General features: G+C 42.6%; 1 protein-coding gene and 1 long non-coding RNA gene across 14 annotated transcripts in view; one reads left to right on the top strand and one right to left on the bottom strand.

Moving 5' to 3' along the window:
* ADGRG2 (adhesion G protein-coupled receptor G2) overlaps window positions 1–25,426 on the top strand; it is a 134,810-nt gene extending 109,384 nt beyond the window's left edge. For 10 of the 13 annotated variants that reach the window (XM_065538043.2, XM_015443470.4, XM_065538042.2 and 7 more), the window contains 14 exons: window positions 147–535; window positions 3,488–3,653; window positions 4,397–4,553; window positions 6,069–6,212; window positions 6,834–6,956; window positions 7,909–7,954; window positions 8,069–8,172; window positions 9,274–9,395; window positions 11,047–11,315; window positions 14,475–14,574; window positions 15,156–15,439; window positions 18,585–18,686; window positions 19,702–19,854; window positions 23,715–25,426. In XM_065538043.2, the coding sequence (XP_065394115.1) occupies window positions 147–535; window positions 3,488–3,653; window positions 4,397–4,553; window positions 6,069–6,212; window positions 6,834–6,956; window positions 7,909–7,954; window positions 8,069–8,172; window positions 9,274–9,395; window positions 11,047–11,315; window positions 14,475–14,574; window positions 15,156–15,439; window positions 18,585–18,686; window positions 19,702–19,854; window positions 23,715–23,899 (2,344 nt within the window). In that variant the 3' untranslated portion in view covers window positions 23,900–25,426. The remainder of the gene's footprint in view (window positions 1–146; window positions 536–3,487; window positions 3,654–4,396; window positions 4,554–6,068; window positions 6,213–6,833; window positions 6,957–7,908; window positions 7,955–8,068; window positions 8,173–9,273; window positions 9,396–11,046; window positions 11,316–14,474; window positions 14,575–15,155; window positions 15,440–18,584; window positions 18,687–19,701; window positions 19,855–23,714) is intronic. The other 3 variants (XM_074028987.1, XM_015443471.4, XM_074028986.1) reach the window with 1 other exon arrangement.
* Window positions 1–26,577, bottom strand: part of LOC102120361 (uncharacterized) — a 65,612-nt gene that overhangs the window by 35,365 nt on the left and 3,670 nt on the right. The gene's annotated exons all lie outside the window — the stretch shown is intronic.

Genomic DNA, 26,577 nt, shown 5'->3' with positions numbered 1-26,577 from the left:
GGTGTGAAATGGCAGAGGCTGGAAGTGTCATGTCCCTGATGTAACTACGTCAACTTGACGGTGTCAGATGATTGCCAGAGGGGAAAGACTCGCCCCTCTGTAGCTCATTCGTGTCTCACATGTATCTCTCTGATTTGTTCCTTTAGTGACCTGCAGGATCCCATTGTCTGTCTTGCTGACCATCCACGTGGCCCACCATTTTCTTCCAGCCAATCCATCCCAGTGGTGCCTCGGGCCACTGTGCTTTCCCAGGTCCCCAATGCTACCTCTTTTGCTGAGCCCCCAGATTATTCACCTGTGACCCACAATGTGCTCTCTCCAATAGGGGAGATTCACCCCCTTTCACCTCAGCCTTCAGCTCCCATAGCTTCCAGCCCTGTCATTGACATGTCCCCACAGTCTGAAACAATCTCTTCCCCTATGCCCCAAACCCATGTTTCCGGCACCCCACCTCCTGTGAAAGCCTCATTTTCCTCTCCCACCGTGTCTGCCCCTGCGAATGTCATCACTACCAGCGCACCTCCTGTCCAGACAGGTAAATGTAAGATGCCACTTGAACAGCGGCCAATCTGCTAGTCAAGACATCTGTGATAAGACCATGTTGAGCCTTTCTTTGTATGATGTTCGCTTGATTTCTAGAGCTTTCCTTTAGGCATTCTAATGTTCTAATGACTTACGTGGTTGCATAATAGTCATTGTGTTGAGGTGGCATATCTAATTTAATCATTCCTGTCTTCTGAAACCATTAAGTTTATTCTACTTTTTAGCTCCCAGGTATCTTTCATGTAGTTGTCACTTTGCTTCTTGGCTGTGGCTGAGTTCCATTGTTTTGACCAAGATAATGGAGAAATAGCTCTAAGGGGCAAGCACAGATCTCACTTGATAGAGTTGGAGATTTTCTAGGTTTCTTTCTCCTACAAAAGGTGGTTGGGACACTGTTTTCAACACCCTGAAGAGTAAACTTTTGATCTATTAAACATTGCAGCTCAGTTTAGACAGAAGACAAAAGAAAAAATTGGCAGGTCTGAAAGTCAGTCAGTCACGGAGTGACCGAGCTGGGACTGAGCCAAGGTAGTGGTAGGAGGGGAGAAACATTGTGAAGACCCAGGCTTGGGTCCGCACGGGCCCTCGCAGACAGTGTGATCTGGAACAAGCTCCTCCTGCCTCTGCCTGTTCTATGTGAGGATCAAAATCATCACACTAACTGCATGAGGCTGAGAATGAAGGTGTACGTGAGAACGCTGTGGAAACCGCCAAGGGCTCCCGGGTCCAAAGTGGGCTTAGTGGTACAGAGAGAAAGGCAAGAGGGAAAGAAGCTGAGAGAAATCTGGATATGCTGGAGTTTCAGCTCTGTGAGTAAGAGGCAGGTCTTCCTCTAGAATTTGGAGGATGGGGGAAGCCAAGTTTTTGGTGACATTAGATTGATTTTGGTACCCACCTCCTCCACCCTGGTGCTAGCATCACCAGGAGATAAGGAGCTTCTGCTAAATGACTTCATATTTCTTCAAATTTGCACTGCTCTCTCTTCAATATCCTCCCTCCCTCCCTCCCTCCCTCCCTCCCTCCCTCCCTCCTTCCTTCCTTCCTTCCTTCCTTCTTCCTTCCTTCCTTCCTTCCTTCCCTTATTTGGGGTCTTGCTATGTTGCCTAGGCTGGTTTTAAACTCCTGGGCTCAAGTGATCCTCCCACCTCAACCTCCAAAAGCGTTGGGATTATAGGTGTGAACCACTGTGCCCAGCCAATAATTTTTTATAAATATAAATATTTTCGACCAAATTAGAAAATCACTGGGGCTCTAGTCAAAGGAAGGTCCAAATAACTGATGAAGAATAAAGTAAAATTGAAGTTCATTAGCCTGGGCCTAAGATGCCCACCTTCCCAAAGCTAATTCCCAACGATCCTTAGACTCAGCCTAACAGGCTACACAAAACACTATCAAGGTGGCCTCTGGTGCCTGTGTATTCCCGGGGCAACAAGAAGCAAAGTGACATATGCATAAAAGATACAGATTGAGGTGTTACCCAGGAGCTAAAAATTAGAATAAACTTAATGGTTCCAGAAGACAGGAATGATTAAATAAGATATGCTACTCTAACACAATGACTATTATGCGACCATGTAAGTCATTAGAACAGAAACAGAAATATACAGAAACTTGGGGGCATTTACAAGTCTTGATGTGAGGTGAAAATAGCCCAACAACAAATAGTTTGCACACCATGTTTATAATAGTGTAAATACACATGCATAAAGATTTGACTGGAATAGGTAAAATAATAGGATGTTAAGTGGTGAAATTAAGAGTTGTCTGTTGTTAAAGACAGGTTTGTATCATTGTTTCCCTATTAAAAACACTATTAAAAATCAGACTTACAGGTGATAGTCCAGCTGTGGATTTCATAATATTCTTTTTTTTTTTTTGAGAGAGAGAGAGTCTCACTCTGTCACCCAGGCTGGAGTGCAGTGGCGCAATTTCGGCTCACCGCAACCTCTGCCTCCTGGGTTCAAGCGATTCTCGTGCCTCAGCCTCTCGAGTAACTGGGGCTACAGGCACATGCCACCACACCTGGCTACTTTTAAAAATATTTTTAGTAGAGACAGGGTTCCCCCATGTTGGCCAGGCTGGTCTCGAACTCCTGACGTCAGGTGATCCACCTGCCTCAGCCTCCCAAAGTGCTGGGATTACAGGCATGAGTCACTGTGCCTGGCCCATAATATTCTCTTTTTCACAAAAGAGCTTCCAGCAATCCACACAAAATCCTGTACACATGATATAAATTAAATACAAGCATACTTGTGCTTATATGAGTATATACTAAATACACTGATGTGCTTTATATTTTTTAGTTAGATTTATTGAAGTATAATTTACATACAGTAAAGTGTATCCAATTTTATGGTTAAATCAAATTTTTGCAGTTCTGTGCAGGTGGAAACACTCACAGTCATGTAACCACTATCATAATCAAGATATATAAGTTTCCCTACTACTCCCAAAGTTCCCTTGTGTCCCTTCAAAGTCAAAACCTAGCCCCTCACCCCAGCCCCTGGCTACCACTGATCTCTTTCCCTACAGTTTTTTGGATTTTTCTAGAATATCATATGAAGAGACTCACTATGTGGCCTTTTGAGTTTGGCTTCTTTCACTTCACATAATGCATTGGCAAATTGGAGATCCACCCATGCTGTTGCGTGTATTTAAAGTTAATTCGTTTTTATCATGGAATAATATTTCACTGGATGGAGGTACCACAGTTTGTTGATTCATTCTCCAGTTGATGGGCATTTGGGTTGTTTCTAGTTTGGGACTATTATGAAAAAGGCCACCGTAAACATTCATGAACAAGTCTTCCTAAGACATATGTTTTCATTTATCTGGGGCAAATACCCAGGGGTGAGTTTGCCATATCACAGGGTCTGTGTACGTTTATCTTTATTAGTGGGTTTTCCATTGTGTGTTCATAACACGATTTGGCTCTTTGATACAGACATCGTCAACACCAGCAGTATTTCTGATCTTGAGAACCAAGTGTCACAGATGGAGAAGGCTCTGTCCTTTGGCAGCCTGGAGCCTAACCTCGCAGGAGAAATGATAAACCAAGTCAGCAAACTTCTTCATTCCCCGCCCGACATGCTGGCCCCTCTGGCTCGAAGGTACGACTTAGCAAACTGAAGTGGTGGTGAGAGGGGACCCTCCAAAGACAAAGATGCTGCTCACATGATTAATATCACCAAGTCTTTTACTCCCAAATACCAGGTACATCATGGTTTCTCAGGTTGCTACTCTATATTCTGCTTAGAATGAGGAGACAGAGCAGGCCTGCCAAATCTACACTGCCAACCTTGAGGCTGAGCACTGTGGCTCACGCCTGTAATCCCAGCACTTTGGGAGGCTGAGGCGGGCAGATTGCTTGAGGTCAGGGGTTTGAGACCAGCCTGGCTAACATGGTGAAACCTTGTCTCTATTAAAAATACAAAAATTAGCCAGGTGTGGTGATGCGTGTCTGTAGTCCCAGCTACTCAGGAGGCTGAAGCAGGAGAATCGCTTGAACTCAGGAGGTGGAGGTTGCAGTGAGCCAAGATGGCGCCACTGCACCCAACACTTTGGGAGGCTGAGGCGGGCGGATCACGAGGTCAGGAGATCAAGACCATCCTGGCCAACATGGTGAAACCCCGTCTCTACTAAAATACAAAAAATTAGCTAGGCGTGGTGGTGTGCATCTGTAGTCCCAGCTACTCAGGAGGCTAAGGTAGGAGAGTTGCTTGAACCCAGGAGGCAGAGGTTGCAGTGAGCCGAGATCACGCCACTGTACTCCAGCCTGGCAACAGAGCGAGACTCCGTCTCTAAATAAACAAACAAACAAACAAACAAACAAACTGCCCACCTTTCTTTACAGATTGCTGAAAGTAGTGGATGACATTGGCCTACAGCTGAACTTTTCAAACAAGACCATAAGTCTAACCTCCCCTTCTTTGGCTCTGGCCGTGATCAGAGTAAATGCCAGTAGTTTCAACACAACTACCTTTGTGGCCCAAGACCCTGCAAATCTTCAGGTACGTTGTAATTGATGTCAGAAAAAAACATTCTCTTGTGTGTGATTGTAGTCCCCGTTGTATTTCATGATTGAGGCAATTACTGCTTATAGTCTGGGGTGATATTCAAAATATTTGGCATCTAGAACAGAGAGGCACCACAGAATCAAGCCGGGCGCAGTGGCTCACACCTGTAATCCCAGACCTTTGGGAGGTCAAGACAGGTGGATCACTGGAGGTCGGGAGTTCAAGACCAGCCTGGACAACATGGTGAAACCCTGTCTTTACTAAAAATACAAAAATTAGCTGGGCGTGGTGGCATGCACTTGTAATCCCAACTACTCAGGAGGCTGAGGCAGGAGAATTGCTTGAACTCAGGACGCGGAGGTTGCAGTGAGCTAAGATTGCACCACTGCCCTCCAGCCTGGGCGACAGGTAATATTCCGTCTCAAAAAAAAAAAAAAAAAAAAAAGACAACGTTGGTCTTGGCTGGTGCAGGATGTCGGAGGTCCCTGTTATTCCCTGCGTTAACCCTTTAGCAGCTGAATTTTGGAAGCTGGCATGGGTGGTATCCAGCAGAGGGTTCTAGGCAGTTGGAAGAGTAGGCAGGGGTGTCAGCTACTTATCACATTTCAATATTATAACAAGTGTTAGAACTACACTGCTGTATATAGTGGTGCTGAATATCATTCCTGTTTCTAGTGTTTTCTGTCCACCTATTTAGAGGGATTGGGGACTGCAAACACCCAAGGAAACCAAGTCTCACTTTTTAATTTTCACAGTCTTCCTTTTACAAGTGCAGTGCACATGGTTCTATGAAGACTTGACACTAACTTGGTGTGTCTGCTGCTACAGTCTCCCTGGGATCTGCAGTCATCTTGCACTTTTCAGCTATTTCTATGCATCCTTAAAATGTTTCCTTTCCTTCTTGGGGCCTCCTGTCCTTATTACACTTCCTTTCTTTCTTTTTTTTTTTTTCTCTTCCTTTTTTTTTTTGAGATGAAGTCTCGCTCTGTGGCCCTGGGTTGAGTGCAGTGGTGCGATCTTGGCTCACTGCAGCCTCCACCTCCTAGGTTCAAGATATTCCCCTCCCTCAGCCTCCCAAGTAGCTAGGATGACAGGTGCCTGCCACCACACCCTGCTAATTTTTATATTTGTAGTAGAGATGGGGTTTTGCCACGTTGGCCAGGCTGGTCTCAAACTCCTGACCTCAGGTGATCTGCCCAACTCGGCCTCCCAAAGTGTTGGGATTACAGGCGTGAGCCACTGTGCCCGGCCTGCACTTCCTTTCTTTAATTTAGTAGCAACCAGAGGAATAGAAGTAGAAGCTATTTTACATAGAGATGCTGCAGGTCAGGTCCTCACAGAACCCTGTGTCTTAACTATTAGGCTGGTGCAAAAGTAATTGTGGTTTTTACCTTTAAAAAAAAAAAATGGCAAATAGTGCAATTACTTTTGCACCAACCTAATAGGTGTGTTTTCCATCTCATTATACTAGCTCCAGATATTTATTCTTATCTTCCACTTGATTTTCAGGTTTCTCTGGAAACCCAAGCTCCTGAGAACAGTATTGGCACAATTACTCTTCCTTCATCGCTGATGAATAATTTACCAGCTAATGACATGGAGCTAGCTTCCAGGGTTCAGTTCAATTTCTTTGAAACACCTGCCTTGTTTCAGGTAAAACTGCTGCTCACTGCTTTTGGCTTGGGTTTTATTTGGAGACGAGGGCATTTCATTTCTTTTAGTGCTCAAATATTCTTAAGGCTGCTGTAAGTCAAATGAATTGCCGAAATGCTGCAGTTCATTTTAAAACACAGCCTAATGATACTGGTGATGATAAATAACAGTAACTGACAGTTATGTAGTATTTATATTTACTAATTGCCAAGCACTATCCTAAGCAGTTACAATGTTAACTCTAATCCTTTCAGCAGCCCTGAGAGGAAGGAACTATTATTATCCCATTTTACAGATGAAGCCATGGAGGTGCAGAGAGAGGTTAAGTGACTTGCTTGGGGAAACACAGCTTAAATGGCTTAATGCTATGTTCCCTTTAAAGATTCACAAAATCCTGTTGTGTCAATCTGTGCAGTTTAGCTCAGTAGTTAGAGCGTTGTATCGTGGAACGAGCTCTGTTTCTCTCTTTGTGAACCCTTGGGAAAGTCACTTTCCTCCTTGTTCCTCGATTTCTGACCTACATTGTAAGATAAACAATGTGGACAGAATATTCCTTAGTGTTCCTTCTAGCTCTAAAACTCTGACAATATCTCATTTACCCTTGCCATCTTCATGTGCCAGGATCCTTCCCTGGAGAACCTCTCTCTGATCAGCTACGTCATATCATCGAGTGTTGCAAACCTGACCGTCAGGAACTTGACAAGAAACGTGACAGTCACATTAAAGCACGTCAACCCGAGCCAGGTGGGGAGAGGCCAGTGCCATCTGGTCATTGACCAAGAACACCTTGTACAAACTATGCTTGTAAGGCGTGGCCGGCAAAAGGCAGATCAGGCAGAAAGAAGCTTCAGCTCAATTGGAGTAGTGTGTAGGACTAGAATCACACCTCTCCATTGGGTTTTAACACACTTAATAATTGACCAGGGCAGGTGCGGTGGTTTACACTGTCATCCCAGCACTTTGACAGGCTTAGGCGGGCAGATTGAGCTCAGGAGTTTGAGACCAGCTTGGGCAACATGGCAAAACCCCATCTCTGCAAAAGATACAAAAATTAGCTGGGCGTGGTGGCAGGCGCCTATAGTTCCAGCTACTTGGAGGGCTGAGGTGGGAGGATCACAAGCCCGGGAGCTCAAGGCTGCAGTGAGCTGTGTTTGGGCCACTGCATTCCAGCTTGGGTGACAAAGTGAGACCCTGTCTCAAAAAAAAAAAAATTTTGACCACTAAATTTCCAGGAAGAATCGGTGCAAAAGCAAGCTCTTAACAACTGTGAAATATCAGATATCAGTGTGTGGGGATCTGTGGCTGCAGGTCTGATTCTCAGCTCAGTCCACACTAAGCATCATCTACGACCTCACTACTCACAGTGTGGTCCACACACCCACAGCATCAGCATCACCTGGGAGTTTGCTAGAAATGCAGAGTCTCAGGCCCCAACCCAGACCCACTGAGTCAGAATGTGCATTTTCACAAGGCCCCAAATTGATTCCTATGCACGATTGATGAGCTTAAGAAATGCTGGTCTATTTAGGGCTCACTTGCTTCTAGGGACCATATAAAATAAGAACTCTCCAAAAATTAAGCCTAAGATTCTGAAATAAAAAAAACCACAGGTTTTTTTTTTTTCAAATACCTTTCTTTTTTTTTTTTTTTTTCAGTTCACTAAATTAATTATTTGTGATTTATCTTTCTACCACAGGATGAGTTAACAGTGAGATGTGTATTTTGGGACTTGGGCAGAAATGGTAAGTTCTAGTCATAACCTTTTCAAACTCTTGAGTGGGTTAATTGGGGAGGGCGTGAAGTCACTGGTGCTGTGGCCTTGCTGATGGGACAGATACTTTTCCCAATGCCAACAGGTGGCAGAGGAGGCTGGTCAGACGATGGCTGCTCCGTCAAAGACAGGAGATTGAATGAAACCATCTGTACCTGTAGCCATCTGACAAGCTTCGGCATTCTACTGGTAATATGCCCGTGCCACGTGGCCTTAAATTCTGGGTCTGAGGGGTAGCTGGGCATCACACTACAATGTCTAATCTGATGGATTAGACAGATCAGCACATATGATATTGTGGCTGATTTATACACCAATGAGATTATTCCTTGCCAGGCGTGGTGGCTCACACCTGTAATCCCAGCACTTTGGGAGGCTGAGGTGGGTGGATCACTTGAGGTCAGGAGTTCGAGACCAGCCTGGCCAACACGGTGAAACCCCGTCTCTACTAAAAATAACGAAATTAGCTAGGCGTGGTGGTGCGCACCTGTAGTCCCAGCTACTCAGGAGGCTGAGGCAGGATAATCACTTGATCCTGGGAGGTGGAGGTTGCAGTGAGCCGAAATCATGTCATTGTACTCCAGCCTGGGCAACAGAGAGAGATGCTATCTCAAAAAAAAAAAAGAGATTTCTCTTCTAATAAGCAAATGCACCTGAAGGAAAATACTTGAACATGAAAGACAAGTATTTTTTCACATTCTCTTTTTACATTTAAGTTTTTCTCTTTTAAATAATTAAGAGAACTAAGGAATTCAGATTAGGATGGGTAATAAAAATGGTTTAGTTTGCAATGCACTTTAAGATTTTTACAAAACACTTTGACATAAATGCTCTTACGTAATCATCCCAACAGTCCTGCCAGATAGGTAGAATGGGGAGTTGCTATTGTCATTTTATTAAAATCAGAATTAAGACTCACTTGTTAGATAATTGCCCACAGTCATAGAACTAAGAAATGTAAGAGGCAGGAGCTAAATCGCAGTCTTTAGGCTCCTAGTCCAGTTCCTTTCCATTGCACTATAATGCAGTGATCAAGTACGTGGGCTTTGGAGTGTGCCAGACCTGAATTTGAATCCTGGCTTCTCCACTTTCTATCTGTGTGTCCTTGAGCAAGTTACTTAACCTCTCTGCGTCTCAGTTTCCTTATCTTTACCTGATAGTAATAATTGTGCCTACCTCATAGGTTTGTTGAATAGACTGTGAATGGATCCCTAGAATACTTGATAAATCATAAGTCTTGTATTTATTTTAAAATATTTGATTATTAAAAGCAATTATTTCATTTTCCAGGACCTATCTAGGACATCTGTGCTGCCTGCTCAAACGATGGCTCTGACGTTTATTACATATATTGGTTGTGGGCTTTCATCAATTTTTCTGTCAGTGACTCTTGTAACCTACGTAGCTTTTGAGTGAGTATCCACAACTGGAAATTTGGATTTAGGACTCAGCACTCACCTCCATTGCTAACATTTATTAACTAAGCCCTTTCCTCAGCCTGCTTTACCCTGTACACCCAGCTAGTGGAGCACCTATGTATCAACTTTATGGTACTTTTTGGTTTATATGCTTGTGTCCTCACACTAGTCTGTGGACTCCCTGAAGGCAGGGGTTGTGTCAGAATCATCTTTGTACCCCAGAATGACGCCCAGTACCTGATAGACATAAAGTGTGAAATGAATGAGGGATGCAGGCCCCAAAACCCAGAGACTTACAATCCAAAATAGACCATAGCACCATGTACAGCATAAGAACTATGTTTAATAAATTATATTTCTAAATTATACTGAGCAAACACAAAGGATTAAATACATTAACTGGTGTGGGGATGGAGAGAAATAAGGGTGGAAAAGCTTTACTGAAAAAAATAGACACTCAGTGAGTGTAGCTCTGCAGCAAGAATGCCATTCTAAAAAACAGCCTTTCCTTTTTGACTTACCAGACAGGTCCCTTTGGTTGCTTTTTGGGGGTAATTTCAACAAATTCTAATGGAAAAGAAGGACATAGGCATTTTTATTGCATCAACAAAATGAAACAATATGTAAGTTCTTGGATTTAGATTTTGGATACTGATCAGAAAATGTAAAAAATTTATTTTCAGTGCCAAAGTTAGGGTCTAGCTGTGACTACAGATCTAGTGAGCCTTTGGAAATATTATTGGTGAGACTAAATAACCATAAGGCCAGCCATTACTCAGAATGATTTCACCGGATCTAATTTTGCATGCATAAACATGAACATGTCATCAATTAGCTGGCTTCTCCTATGCTATTACATTTAGCTATAAACTCTTCTTTCCGTGATCTCATTTTACCTAATAACATACAATAATATGGGAATCTTGGTTAAATTTTGAAGATCTGAATATAGCAGACTCTATGAGAAGCAGCGCCAATGCTTCTGAAAGTAGTTTGGGAGAAACAGGGCGAGTGCTCAGTAGAGTCTACTCTAAACTATTTAAAAGTCTGGGCCAACAGTCAGCATGTAAAAGATCTCACAGAAATACAGACACAAATTCTCCTCATGGTTATCACAGACGATTCTGTTCAGATTTTTTCTTTGTTGTTGTTGGTTTTAAGCCCCGCCCCCCCCATACAAACACACACTCAAAGAGAGGAAATTTATGCATATAGACATTTACCAAAGAATAAAAATAAATTGCTTAAAACTCAAAGAGCCTGACAGATATGCTTACATAAGGGTTATTGCTAGGCGTGGTAACTCATGCCTCTGTAATTCCAGCACTTTGGGAGGCCAAGGCAGCAAGACTGCTTGAGCCCAGGAGTCTGAGACCAGCCTGGGTAACATGGCGAAACCCTGTCTCTACAAAATACAATACAAAAAATTATCAGGGTGTGGTAATGAGTACCGGTAGTACCAGCCACTCAGGAGGCTGTGGCGGCAAGATCGCTTGAGCCCGGGAGGCGGAGGTTGCAGTGACCTGAGATCACGCTACTGCACTCCAGCCTGGGTGACAGAGCCAGACCTTATCTTAGACCAAAAAAAAAGATGGGGGGTTGGCAGAGTAGAAGGCTAATTCTGGTTCTCATCCTTTCCTTTTAGAAAGATCCGGAGGGATTATCCTTCCAAAATCCTCATCCAGCTGTGTGCTGCTCTGCTTCTGCTGAACCTGGTCTTCCTCCTGGACTCGTGGATTGCTCTGTATAAGATGCAAGGCGTCTGCATTTCAGTGGCTGTATTTCTTCATTATTTTCTCTTGGTCTCATTCACATGGATGGGCCTAGAAGCATTCCATATGTACCTGGCCCTTGTCAAAGTATTTAATACTTACATCCGAAAATACATCCTTAAATTCTGCATTGTCGGTTGGGGTATGTATAAGCTTGCCTGTATGTTGCCTGGACTTCCTCTGCTTTTTCTCCAGTGTTTTGATTTTTGAGCAGGAGGAAATGATGAAGCAGATCACATTCAGCAAGTTTCTAAAACAGCTTTATACTCTTACATGTGCACTGCCCGAAGAGCAACTTTGTCAAGTCTCCTTCTAGGACACCTGTATATTTCCTCTGGATTTGTTATGAATATGAAATTCCTCAAGGCTGAACCATGAATCCTCTTTGTATCTCCAGGAACTAGAATTTGGGGCTGGCACAGAAGGTGCCAGAAAGTGCTCAATATATTGAAAACATTAGCTTGGTGGTAAAGAGCCCAAACTCAGTCCCTGAGCTCCCAGCCAGCCTCATTCTACTTTGTACCTCCCAGATATCAGACATGTATGACAGTATGCTCAGGAGGGCAGAGTGAGAGAACGTACATATAAAACCCATTGTGGCCGGGCGCGGTGCCTCACGCCTGTAACCCCAGCAGTTTGGGAGGCCGAGACGGGTGGATCACAAGGTCAGGAGGTCCAGACCATCCTGGCTAACCCGGTGAAACCCCGTCTCTACTAAAAAATACAAAAAACTAGCCAGGCGAGGTGGCGGGCGCCTGTAGTACCAGCTACTCGGGAGGCTAAGGCAGGAGAATGGCGTAAACCTGGGAGGCGGAGCTTGCAGTGAGCTGAGATCCGGCCACTGCACTCCAGCCTGGGCGACAGAGCGAGACTCCGTCTCAAAAAAAAAAAAAAAAAAAACCCCATTGTAACTTCACTGCCACGCGGGCATGACATTTCTGATTGTGCAGCCTATTGGTGGTAGGTCACAAGGCCTTAGACTCCCCAAAGATCTTGAAGATCTCTTCATTCAATTTCCCATCCAATGTAGGAGCCTCTTCAACCCTCAACTGCACCTGACTTATCCTTAACTAAAGATAATCTAACTTCTGCTTGAATACTTCTATTACTGGAGATCTCATTACCTTACAAGGCAGCCAATAACTATTTCATAAAGCTCTACAGTTCTGATTTTCCACTAAGTTCATTCAGCTCCCTGGTGGCACTTACCAGTGGTCTTGATTTTGCTCTCTCAGGCAGAAAACAATAAGTTGATACCTCTTCTGCCAGAAAGTCCTTTAGATAATCTATAAGTAATATATAACAGTATGTATAATCCCCTATTTTTCAACGTATTTGCACACAAGTGACCCCATGCAAAATAAGCCAGTGAGGTGAGCCACATGGTCATTCCAAATGTAGGTGAAGAAACTGGCTCCAAGTGATGATGTGATTTCCCTCCAGTTCACAAAGCTAGAAAACAGCAAGCCTGGCTCTCTGTCTCCTTATATGCAGCCTTCTGCCATCACCCCCCACCAGACTCCGTCTATTTTCAGGCTAAATATTCCTACACATCAAGATTGCAAGCACGCCACCGCCCTTGCCACCCTGCCTTGCATCTTATGTCATTATGTCTTTGTGAAGAACAACAGAACAACACCCTTTCCCTGCTTGTCCCAGAAACATAAGTCACCACTCCAGATACTGGGCACGGATTCTGTCTTCTTTAGAGAAGGCTGAAAGTCAGATTCCTTTGTTAAGTACAAGGTCCTCCACCCCCAATATTTTATTTTTAACAAAGTGTCTCACTTAGAAAATTATCATATGTCAGGGTCACCAGAAGGTTCAAGCGCAAAGGCATTAAATGAACTATTAGATTTGATATTACCAGGCACTGCAACTGGTCTGTGACAAGGAATTGTTTGTTCTTTACCAGAGCCTTGAGATGGGACATCTGCTGGTTGGCTGGCGGGTGATGGTGTGCAGTGGTAAATAGGATTCTTTCCCCACCAAAAGACATTTTAAACTTGGGGGACCCTTCTCATGGTACCTTCTCTGAAGGGAAGTGTCCGTGGGCTTTTGAGAGAGCCAGCATAGTAGCAGTCACCGCCCCCTGGATCAGCCAGGACAGAACCCTCCATCCTTCACTGGGTCTCAAAGTTCTCAAATTGAGGACTTTTAGTTTCATAATGAAAGATTTGCCAGGAGTTGCTGACTCTTAAATGTACATTCCAGACATGTATAAGTTAAAGGCACAACACTGGGTGCAGTGGCTCATGCCTGTAATCCCAGCACTTTGGGAGGCCAAGGTGGGCCGATCACCTGAGGTCAGGAGTTTGAGACCAGCCTGGCCAACATAGTGAAACCCCGTCTCTACTAAAAATACAAAAATTAGCCAGGTGTGGTGGCGCACGCCTATAATCCCAGCTACTTGAGAGGCTGAGGCACAAGAATCACTTGAACCCGGGAGGCAGAGGTTGCAGTGAGCTGAGATTGTGCCATTGCACTCTAGCCTGGGTGACAGAGCAGGAAAAAAAAAAAAAAAAAAAAGTTAAAGGCAACACTGGTAGCTGTAACAGATTAATCTTGAAATCTCAGTAGAAGATCATTTCTCACTCACCTACAGTCTAGTTATCAGGGGCAGAGGAGTCCCTGGTCTTGCAGTTATTCAGAGATCCAAGCTAATGAAGACTCTGCTCAAGGTTGCCCCAAGTTTGCAGGCAAAAAGAAAGTAGAGGATCTCACAGGAGGTTTCTATGGGACAGGCCTGGAAGTGGAGCAAATCATTTGTGCCCGTATCCCATGGGCCCAAAGTGAGCCATGTGGCCACACACACCCAGCTGCCTGGGAGGCTGGGAGCATCCAGTCATGTGCCAAAGAGGAAAAGAAACCAGCCTGGTGAACTTGTAGCCAGTCTCTGCTACAAGATGTAAATAGGATGTGATCTCTAGTCTTGTCACCCACTTCAGTTATTAGAACTAGGTGTGACCGGCTGGGCGCGGTGGCTCACGCCTGTAATCCCAGCACTTTAGGAGGCTGAGGCAGGCAGATCATGAGGTCAGGAGTTCGAGACCATCCTGGCTAACATGGTGAAACCCCGTCTCTACGAAAAATACAAAAAAAAAAATTAGCCAGGCATGGTGGCATGCGCCTGTAATCCCAGCTACTAGGGAGGCTGAGGCAGGAGAATTGCTTGAACCCGGGAGGCGGAGGTTACAGTGAGCCGAGATCGCACCACTGCACTCCAGCCTGGGTGACAGAGTGAGACTCCGTCTCAAAAAAAAAAAAGAATTAGGTGTGACAAATGTTTCCCATCTTCCAGGGGTACCAGCTGTGGTTGTGACCATCATCCTGACTATATCCCCAGATAACTATGGGCTTGGATCCTATGGGAAATTCCCCAATGGTTCACCGGATGACTTGTGAGTACAAAGCACCCTAAGGGAATGCTAAGTGAACTGGAAAACGGAATGCTCCTAGAAAACGAGGATCTAATCAGCATATTGACTCCTGCTGTCATCCTAATAAAACCCAGCAATATTTCACAGCAGCCTTCACAGTCTTATGTAATGAGAGAAGCTAACTGGAAATGCCATGCTACTCTTCAAGTGATGAATTAGGAGGAGATATTCTGAAAAGAAAAATGAATTAGGAGGAACTATTTTGAAAATATTTTCATTAGCCTCTGATAAAATGACATTCCAGTTATATTAATAAAGACTCATGGAACAGAGTTGCTAGGATTTACAGGGGCAAAATCCTGAATGTTTAAAAAAAGGTCTATTTTTAAAATACTTTAAATCACCAAGTGTCCTCAAATAAACTCTTAGATTCTTTTCCCTAGAGCTATAAATGATTGTAGAGAATAGCAGTTTTATCATTTTTTTTCTCTTGTACTGGTAGAAAATGTTTCAGTAAAATGTTAGAGATTCATTGTATCATTTTGAACTCTAGTTCATCACTGTAATATGTTTTCCCCTGTTTTCCCCCCAACCAACTCCAGCTGCTGGATCAACAACAATGCAGTATTCTACATTACGGTGGTGGGATATTTCTGTGTGATATTTTTGCTGAACGTCAGCATGTTCATTGTGGTCCTGGTTCAGCTCTGTCGAATTAAAAAGAAGAAGCAACTGGGAGCCCAGCGAAAAACCAGTATTCAAGACCTCAGGAGTATCGCTGGCCTTACATTTTTACTGGGAATAACTTGGGGCTTTGCCTTCTTTGCCTGGGGACCAGTTAACGTGACCTTCATGTATCTGTTTGCCATCTTTAATACTTTACAAGGTAAGCTTTACAGCATCAAATACAAACTGAATGATCCCAGTTGAATACAAAAATGTAGCTACTGAAAGAGTACAGGCATGCCTCAGAGATGCTGGGGGTTTGGTTCTAGACCACTACAATAAAGCAAATATTGCAATAAAGTGAGTCACACAAATTGTTTGGTTTCCCAGTGCATATAAAAGTTATGTTTACACTAGACTGTAGTCTATTAAGTGTGCAATTGCATGATGTCTAAACAAATGTACATACCTTTAACTTAAAAACATTTTATTGCTAAAAACTGCTGATACAGAGACACAAGGTGAGTACATGCTGTTGGAAAAAATGGCCTTGAGAGACTTGCTGGATGCAGGGCTGCCACAACCTTCAATTTGTAAAAAAAAAAAAAAAAAAAATGCACTATCTGTGAAACCCCAAGAGGTATGCCTATATATGCAAAGTAGCTTATTTAGTGGCTTAAGATATTTTCATTGAAAAACATATTTATCATTGAGAGGGAGTGCTTTGAGATCCTTGGAGGAAAGGTGCTTACTAAATTCAAGAAATGGTGTTTTTTTCTCCTTATTCATCATTATCTCCTTGGAGAGACCACATTGAGGGGAACCTGTCAGGAACTCTTTTTGAAAAAGTCAATTATTCTTCCTTCACTTGGTTTCTTTTTTAAAAAACTGTTGTATTCAAGTAGAACATGCAGACAGTAAGCACACATACCATGACTGTGCCTGTACAGGGAGCCCACCGCTCTTACCTCCTAGGTCAGCGATTTGGAGACAATGAGAAATGGGAAGGCAACAGACAGACCCAAGCGGCAGCAGTCTTACTTGAAGGCTAATCCTAAGAAGTTGCTGCCCTGGGACGCTCAGCGGGAAAGAGAGCAGGCTCTGTGTGTCGCCATCTGCTTCAGGTTTCCCATTGGTTAATGAAGCCAATTCATCTTGGAACCCTGATACTTGTACTCTTTATAAAAGAAAATGACTGATTCTTTTAGAGCAGTATTATGAAAGACGTGTCCGCTGTTAATTTTTAATGGAAGTGCTTTGACATTAAAAGCCTAGCAGGCTATTAGGTTTACATTACAATAACAGTAATTCACTGTCCCTTAGTTTCCTTTTATTCTGAATCCTCTTTGGTGGATGCCTTTTAATTGCCTTCTCATTGGCTTTTGTTCATCTTCCCTGTTGGTTTTGCTTCTCTAGTTCTGTCAGGCAATAGATCATCTTGTTGGTTTTCAGAAAAATCCCAACCTGAGGTTAAATTCAAATGCCAAATTTGGTTGTTGGTTCTTATTTAAATTTGGAGGAAGCCAGCAGAGGTGATTGTTTGGTTATATATGGTTATTAATTTTTACTTATAATATAGCAGTTCCTCAACTGGTATATCCAGGTGTTATACCACATGGTATTGCATACAAAACCAAAAACATGAGCAAATTCTTTCAAGGGTCTTAAGAAAAGTTTTATTTGCCAACCATGGCATACTAAAAGTAAATAGATACTTTAAAAGAAAAAAATATAGACCAGGCGCGGTGGCTTACGCCTGTAATCCCAGCACTTTGGGAGGCCGAGGCGGGCAGATCATCTGAGGTCAGGAGTTCGAGACCAGCCTGGCCAACATGGTGAAACCCCGTCTCTACTAAAAATACAAAACTAGCCGGGCGTGGTGGCCCACACCCATAATCCCAGCTACTTGGGAGGCAGAGGCAGGAGAATCCTTTGAACCCGGGAGGCTGAGGTTACAGTGAGCTGAGATAAAGCCATTGCACTCAAACCTGGGGGACAAGAGCAAGACTTCTTTCAAAAAAAAAAAAAATATATATATATATATGTATATATATATGCCCACATCACACTAATCATTGACATGAAAGCAAGGTACCCACCCTCACATGTTTAATGTGGAAATTGAATCTGCCTTTTTCTTCATTTCCCCAGATTATCTTCTCATTAGAATATGAATGGATAAAAGGAATGAATGTATTGCTTCATCTATACAAGGAAACTAACCCTAATGCACAGGGCTTTTGGGGTGGTTGAATATATATATAGGTTCTGATTTTGGTCTCTCTTATACATGCTGTTTCTCTCCTAATGCAACCAGTGGTCGACTCCCAGGGTGGCAAATGAATGAAGCTGTGTAATATTCAGACATGGTCTTGATGGTGGGCACATATACCCTACTAGAAGCAAAACTGTTTTGTTTGTTTGTTTTTTGAGATGGAGTTTCGCTCTGTCACCCAGGCTGGAGTGCAGTGTTGCGATCTTGGCTCACTGCAACCTCCGCCTCCTGGGTTCAAGTGATCCTCCCACCTCAGCCTCCCAAAGTGCTGAGATTACAGGCGTGAGCCACCACGCCTGGCCCCTGGTATTTTAAAATGAAGGTTTTAAAGTGAATAGATTGGGGGTTTTTAAGTAGAAGGCAGAGAACCCAGAATTCATCCGTTCACTCAGCAAATATTTATTGACAAAAGCCTTGGGGAGTGGCAGCGATGTGACTGGCTGGGGAGCCCTGGCCTGCCTTGACTGGGCACCCGAGTGGGTGACAGGTAGAGCCCCAGGGCCCCTTCAGGTCTTCAGCTTGTTCTCCATGCCAGCACCTGGAGCAGGTCAGGAGGAGGCAGGCAGGAAGGTGAGTACATCGCTGAACTGCCTGGGTTTGAGGGGGAGAGAGAGATTCGAGCAAAGGACATGGCAGTGAGCTGGAGAGGAGAGCGGGAAGGGAAAGATGTATGGAGAAGATGGCATTTGACAGAGCTTCAAAACAGATTCTAAATAGGGAGGGAGGGAGAGGCAGGAGCCTAGGTCCAAGCTGGGATCCTGGGTGGATGGCTTGTCATTCCAAGATACAGAAGGCCAAGGACAGGATGTGGGAGGAGAGGAGACAGTGAATTTAATTGTGGAAATGCAAAGTTATGATTCCTTTTATCATATAAATAATCTTAATCTTACAAAGATTTTCTAGAGGCATTCCCTGATGCCTTTTGACAGCAAGCTTTCCTAGGACTCCGGACTTTTGATTCAATTTGCACAATTTCATGTTGCCCACAGCTGCCAAAATAATTATTAATATATTTTGTGCAAAGTGAGCTTATGACATTCAGCTATTAGCTTGGAATTCATTGTAGGTTTTTTTTTTTTCCCCTCCTTAGGATTTTTCATATTCATCTTTTACTGTGTGGCCAAAGAAAATGTCAGGAAGCAATGGAGGCGGTATCTTTGTTGTGGAAAGTTACGGCTGGCTGAAAATTCTGGTAAAGATTTACCTCACTTTTTCTCTTCCTCTTAAATCTCAAGGAAAAGATTGTATAAATTAAGATCCAAAGCAAATCCAATCTAGAAATCAGTGAATTCCAGCAAATCTGGAATCTGCTCAACAGAAAATATTGATTGTGAACATTAGGGAGAAAAAAAAAATCTAGTGAATTAAAAAATAATTACTCATATCTGGGAATTTTTTGAGCAATAAAAGTAATGGCCTGGCTGCCTCTTCAATGAAGCAACAGTAAAATTTTTAGATTTGATTTTCTTTTGAGATCATGCTTTTCATTTCCCAAAGTAATTTTTAATATTTACCTTGGAAATTTTAAAAATCTCAACTCAATCCTTTCTCCACAGGTCCTGGTTGTCAGTTGCTTTATTTGTTAGTAAGCCAGACTTTGTGTATAAGCTTTAGCATACATTTGGTTGTAACATACATTTGTTTATTTTGAAGTGATTTTCACACATACCCAGTTGGGTAGTAGAGCAAATAGCTCATTTGTTTTTTTTGTTTTTTTTTTTTTAAGAAAATGAGAAAAATGAAGTACTGTTTGAAAAGTTACATTCCTTTTGCATGAATACCACCTTTGCAGTATCTGGGGGACACGGGAGTCTATTCAGAAAATGGCAGTACATATAGTTCAGTCATTTTCATGGATTGAAGAACAATTAGTCATTACAACACAGACTATTTGTGTTCTTGTTAAGACAGTGTGAAGCTCTGAATCACTACCTAATTCTGTGGATATTTATAGACATAATCAAATTAGCTTGGCCTTTAGTTCTAGGAGAATATAGGTTACTTTTAACCACGCAGTCATTTGAAGGACAAATGTAAATAATCCAAATGAAAATACATGTTATCACACCAACTGGTGGAAGGTGACTTCTCCATAAGATCCTGAAGTGAGGAATCAGTTGCTTAGGACTTGTTACACTGTGATCTGTCTCTTGCGTTTGAGCTTCAACATACTGCCCTGTTTTTCTGTAATGCTTATTCTGCTGTAGACTGGAGTAAAACTGCTACTAATGGTTTAAAGAAGCAGACTGTAAACCAAGGAGTGTCCAGCTCTTCAAATTCCTTACAGTCAAACAGTAACTCCACTAATTCCACCACACTGCTAGTGAATAATGATTGCTCAGTACACGCAAGCAGGAATGGTATGTATGTCTCAATATAGTATTTCTCAAGCTAGTGTTTATTTTTTAAAGTAGTTTTATCCTTTACTGGCATTTTGGCTAAGCAAAGCGAGTAACTATTAATACATATATGACTAGTGGATCAAAATGTGGTTCCCTTACAGAAGAGAAAAATAATCCAAATTGATTTATTATAGAGCAAATATTGGAACAACGATCTTTTTTTAAGATTTGGTTTTTCATAGTGGGAATTGATGATTACCTAAAAATTTTAACATTTTAAATCCTCATTTAACTGTTGTCCAAAGACTTCAGTATTGTGCTAGTTCTGTGAGAGCAGCACCTAAAATAGCTGATAAGACGATAACAATTTTTATTACATCTATCATAATATACATTTTTTTTTTTTTTGAGATGCAGTCTCACTCTTGTCGCCCAGGCTGGAGTGCAATGGTGCAATCTCAGCTCACTGCAACCTCCATCTCCTGGGTTCCAGCAATTCTGCCTCAGCCTCCCAAGTAGCTGGAATTACGGGTGACCTATAGGCAACCGCCACCATGCCCAGCTCATTTTTGTATTTTTAGTAGAGACAGGGTTTCACCATGTTGGCCAGGCTAGTCTCGAACTCCTGACCTCAAGTGATTTGCCCACCTCGGCCTCCCAAAGTGCTGGGATTACAGGCGTGAGCCACCGCGCCCAGCCGACACTTTTACACCTTCCTATTGTTTGCTTTTCATGTTTGTTAATTCTTTGCCACAATGTGGCTGTCTTGTGACAGCACCCAAATCCCCATGAATATGTCAAATACTGGAAGATGACTTGTGACCAGTATTGGTGACCATATATGTGACCAATATCTGAACAGATTACTGCTGCCATGCCTCCTTTACTCATTAATTCTGACATTTCTAGCTAAAACTTCTGTTACATTTTCTTTCTTTCATAAGACCAAGCTGTTCATTACTCATAAAAGCTTACCTTATCTATTTTTACCTTCTCTTGCTTCTTAATATATCTTTTGCATTCTTATAAAAACATAAGCTCTGCTGGTATAGTTTCTCCTTCCATGGAGAATTTGCCTGTATTCATTGTTTTAGGATGTTAGTTCTTTTCAAGACTAATTCAAATAAATTTGTGAGAAGGTTCATACATCTACCAAACAGTTTTCCAATTTCCTGAAGATATGTGGTCCTGCTGGTTTGTCTAGACTTTTTTTTCTTTCTTTTTCTTTTTTTTAAAGACAAGGTCTCCTATTGCCCAGGCTGGAGTGCAGTGGTGCGATCACAGCTCACTGCAGCCTCGACCTCCCAGGCTCAAGTGATCCTCCCATCTCAGCCACCGGAGTAGCTGGGACTATAGGAGCATGCCACCATGCCTGGCTAATTTTTTTTTTTTTTTTAAGATGCCGTCTTGCTGTGTTGTCCAGGTTGGTATCAAACTCCTGGGCTCAAGTGATCCTCCCACCTCAGCCTCCCAAAGTGCTGGAATTACAGATGGGAGTCACTATGCCTGGCCTGTCTAGGCTTTTAAAATACCATAGGATGCCTCAAAATCAAGGTTTCTCAACTTCAAGCACAACTGACATTTGGGGGCTGGATAATTCTTTTTTGTGGAATTGCAGGACATTTAGCAGGATCCCTGGACTCTATCAACTAGAGCCAGTAGCACCCTGCCCCCAGTTATGACAACCCAAAATGTCCCCAGACACTGCCAACTGTCCCAGGGGAGCGGGGGGAAAAGGGAGCAAGATTGCCCCCAGTTGAGAATCACTGTTGTAAAAGATAAGAAATAACTGCTGTATAGCCTTAGCTCTTTACTGTCGATACCAGAAAGCAAGCTCTGGGCTCTACACCAAATAGCTCTATCAGGAATGATTCAATGTAGGTAAACAGAGGCGAGGCAGTGGGGAGCACAGCTGGTTAGTACGTTAGTGTGAGAAAGCAAATTGAAAGGAGAGACATCAAAGGAGCGAGCTGGGTCATCAAGAACCCTTAGAATCACAACTGTGTTTGGGGCTCTGAATCCATAAACCAGATTTTTCCATACTCTCGAAAGAGCTCCGAGATGAAGCCTCACCTGCCTAGCTCTATCAATATATTGCCATCCTTTGGGAAATCAGATTTGATGGAAACAGCACATTTTACCACAGTTGTTTAACACAGCTGATTTGACACAGCTACTTTCGATGCTTGACGGTGAGGGTGGGGGTACTTTTTAAGGCTGCCAAAATGACTCAGTGTTTAATATCACATAATGTGCATGTCAGATAAACATCCCTGACTCCTCAGTCCTCGCCCCAGCATCTGGGATAGATGAGGAATGGAATTGGCAATTTCAAAAAAGAAATTGGGCACAGTGGCTCACGCCTGTAATCCCAGCACTTTGGGAGGCCTAGGTAGGAGGATCACCTGAGGTCAGGAGTTCAAGACCAGCCTGGCCAACATGGAAAAACTCCGTCTCTAATAAAAAATATGAAAAGCAACCAGACGTGGGTAGTCCTGAGTAGTCCCAGCTACTCAGGAGGCTGAGGCAGGAGAATCGTTTGAACCCAGGAGGCAGAGGTTGCAATGAGCCAAGATCACACCACTGCACTCCAGCATGGGCCACCAAACGAGACTCCGTCTCAAAAAAAAAAAAAAAAAGAAAGCTAGAAGTTTAATGGTTTATTATGCCAGGCCAAATTGTTCTTGCACCAAAATGTCCTCAAGCTGAAATGCCTAAATCCAAACAGCTGCCTCACACAGTCACATGCCCTATTTGATCTGTGTCACAGATGGAGCTGTGTTAACCATATTCATCACCTAGTTTGCATGAATATTACATAGTTCAGTTCTGAGCTGCCTTAGAGGGTGGGGTACCAGCAGCCATCTCATTTGGTACCCAGGACCACAAGGATCACAGTTTGGAAGCAACATCACACGTCAGCTCCATTACTTCTGAGCTGTGTAACCTTGGGGAGAGCATTTAATTTCTGAAACCTTCATTCCTCATCTGCAAAATGGGGATAATAGTCGTACCCACCCTGCAGGGCTCTAAATGAAATAATAAAGTGTCCAGTACTGTTATGATCATTGTTATCATAATCATGTCATGAACTAACAAATGGCCTTATTATTCAGCTTTCTAAATAGTCTCCCAATGGTCTAATGATCAGAAGGATGGTGCCAAGTAACTAGAGGAGGCCAGCACCTGGGCTCCCCTACAACTGAGGGCCTGCTTGGGGTGGGGAAGGCCCACATCCAAACCAAGTTACCCTTGAGTGCCCAGCTGCTCCCTGGCCTGGACTCTGAAGTTGGAATTGGTAGTTTCCTCTTGGGAATTGGTCCTATCCTGATTTAGTCAGAGGAGCTGGTTTAGTCTACAAGAGAGATGATTTCTTCTTGCCATGACTGTTGTAGCTGGTTGCTCTGGTTTCTCTGGTACAGTTTCATTTTATAGGAACCTAGGGAACCAAGAACTTCCTAAGGGTACATACGGGGATCTCTGTTAACATTAACCTTTTGGGAGACCAAAGTATTACCTTAGCTTATATTATACATATGCTGCTACTTGAAGTCAAAATATATCCAACCAGAGTTAGGAAGTGGGCCTTTTACTAATATATTACCTTGCTTCAGATTTTGACTGTTTCATTAAAAACCAAACAAAAAAAAATGCCATAGACAACTGGTTTCTGAAGCAATCTCCAATTTGGTATGCTTACTTTGAGTGGCCTTAGGGAAGGAATGAAAAATAAATAAAATATGAACATATATAACAAATGTTTTTAAAAACATATTTTACAAATACAGCTTTAAGAATAAAGAGATACCTAAGTTTGTTTGCTTTTTAATGTTTTCTGTGGATACTTCATGCCACTCGCTTTGTGTTTCCTTATACAGGAAATGCTTCTACAGAGAGGAATGGGGTTTCTTTTAGTGTTCAGAATGGAGATGTGTGCCTTCACGATTTCACTGGAAAACAGCACATGTTTAATGAGAAGGAAGATTCCTGCAATGGGAAAGGTCGTATGGCTCTCAGAAGGACTTCAAAGCGGGGAAGCTTACACTTTATTGAACAAATGTGATTTCTTGTAAAATCAAAGCATGATGCTTGACAGTGTGAAATGTCCAATTTTACCTTTTACACAATGTGAGATGTATGAAAATCAACTCATTTTATTCTTGGCAACATCTGGAGAAGCATAAGCTAATTAAGGGCAATGATTATTATTACAAGAAGAAACCAAGACATTACACCATGGTTTTTAGACATTTCTGATTTGGTTTCTTATCTTTCATTTTATAAGAAGGCTGGTTTTAAACAATACATTAAGAATGACTCCTATAAAGAAAACAAAAAAAGGTAGTGAACTTTCAGCCACCTTTTAAAGAGGCTAAATTATCTCTGATAACATCATACAAAGCAACTGTTGACTGCAGCCTGTTGGTGAGTTTAGTTGTGCATGCCTTTGTTGTATATAAGCTAAATTCTAGTGACCCATGTGTCAAAAATCTTACTTCTACATTTTTTTTCTATTTATTTTCTACTGTGTAAATGTATTCCTTTGTAGAATCATGGTTGTTTTGTCTCATGTGATAGTTCAGAAAATCCTTGGAGATGGTATGGGATGTGAAATACAGAAACCTCAGTGAAATCAAGAAATAATGATCCCAGCCAGACTGGGAAAATGTAAGCAGACAGTGCCACAGTTAGCTCATACAGTGCCTTTGAGCAAGTTAGAAAAAGATGCCCCCACTGGGCAGACACAGCCCTATGGGCTCATGGTTTGGCAAACAGAGTGGAGACCATGTTTTAGCCCCACTCACCCTCTTGGGTGTACGACCTGTACAGCCAAACACAGCATCCAATACGAATACCCATCCCCTGACCGCATCCCCAGTGGTCAGATTATAGAATCTGCACCAAGATATTTAGCTTTATACCTTGGCCACAGAGAGGGATGAACTGTCATCCAGACCATGTGTCAGGAAAATTGTGAACACAGATGAGGTACATACACTGCTGCTTCTCAAATCCCCAGAGCCTTTCAGAACAGGAGAGTAGACTAGGACTCCTTCTCTTAAAAAGGTATATATATATATATATATATGGAAAACAAAATCATATTGCTGTTCTTTAAAAGGCAACTGCATGGTACATTGTTGATTGTTATGACTGGTACACTCTGACCCAGCCAGAGCTGTAATTGTTTTTTAAATGTGTCTTGAAGAATGCATAGTGACAAGGGGAGCAGCTATTGGGAACAGGGAACTGTCCTGCACTGCTATTGTTGCTACATGTATCGAGCCTTGATTGCTCCTAGTTATATACAGGGTCTGTCTTGCTTCCCACCTACATCTGCTTGAGCAATGCCTCAAGTACGTCCTTATTAGGAACATTTCAAAACCCTTTTAGTTAAGTCTTTCACTAAGGTTCTTTTGCATATATTTCAAGTGAATGTTGGATCTCAGACTAACCATAGTAATAATACACATTTCTGTGAGTGCTGACTTGTCTTTGCAATATTTCTTCTCTGATTTATTTAATTGTCTTGTATTTATATGTTAAAATCAAAAATGTTAAAATCAATGAAATAAATTTGCAGTTAAGATCTTTAAGTTTGGTAATTTTCACAAAGAAAAAACATCTGCAGTCTCCTTCCCTGGCGGCCTGGCACGGAAGTGGTAGGACATGCTGATTAAGACAAACACAATTGGCTGGGCATGGTGGCTCACGCCTGTAATCCCAGCACTTTAGGAGGCTGAGGCAGGTGGATTGCTTGAGTGCAGGAGTTTGAGACCAGCCTGGGCAGCACAGGGAGACCCCTGTCTCTACGAAAAATTAAAAATTAGTTAGGCACAGTGTTGTGTGCCTGTACTCCTAGCTACTCAGGAGACTGAGGATGGAGGATTGCTTGAGCCTGGAAGTTTGGGGCTGCAGTGAACCACGATTGTGCCATTGCACTCCAGCTTAGGCGGCAGAGCGAGACACCATCTCTTAAGAAAACACACATAACAGTAACATCTTTTGGAAAACAGCAGGTACCCTGTGACTGTTAAATTAGAGCAAGGGTTGTTCTGTCTCATGAGATCAGTTTCTGAGGTCTCCTTTCCATTTTCCCATTACTCTTTCAAGATTATCTCTTCAACACATTGACTTTGGCCTGTAGGCAATGTACAAGACCCAATTCAGATCTCATCCAAGTATCTGCTTCTTCAATGTCAAACAAGACTACTGAAAAGTGAGAACAGGATTTGGGATTTCTGCATTGCTGGTTAGCATGTGGGATCCCCAAATATGGGAAGCTGACCTCACCCTTGCCAGGGTCTCTGAGCAATCTCTTCTTCCAAGGTCCTCAGCTCCCACAAAGATGCCGAGTACTAAATTCATAAGGAAGATGTGAGATCTTCTAGATTGAGGGAGGGGTGAGACCTCAGAAATCAATCCCCCAAAACAGATTATATAACCAAAATATACATAAAAGGATGCACAATGTCCAGTATCCTTTAGGTCTCACCCCCTTATTTTTCCTATTGTGTCTCTGCTGTGGTCCTTAAGCTGAATTCTCTCATCTATTTTTCTTACTTTACACAGACATACGGCAGGACAGAGAGTGTTTCTGAGAAGCATCCTCCTTTGGGTTTAAGATTGATCCCACGATCTGAGACACTATTGTAAGGAAACAGAGGTGGTGCCAATATTAGGAGGCAAGGAGTGTCAGGGCAGAGGCCAGTATTTAAAGAAGTATTTCCTCAAAATATT

The sequence above is a fragment of the Macaca fascicularis genome, chromosome X (genome assembly GCF_037993035.2).
Source record: "Macaca fascicularis isolate 582-1 chromosome X, T2T-MFA8v1.1".
Taxonomy (NCBI): domain Eukaryota; kingdom Metazoa; phylum Chordata; class Mammalia; order Primates; family Cercopithecidae; genus Macaca; species Macaca fascicularis.
Note: the sequence above shows the minus strand (reverse complement) of the source record. Positions and strands in the feature narration are given on the sequence as shown.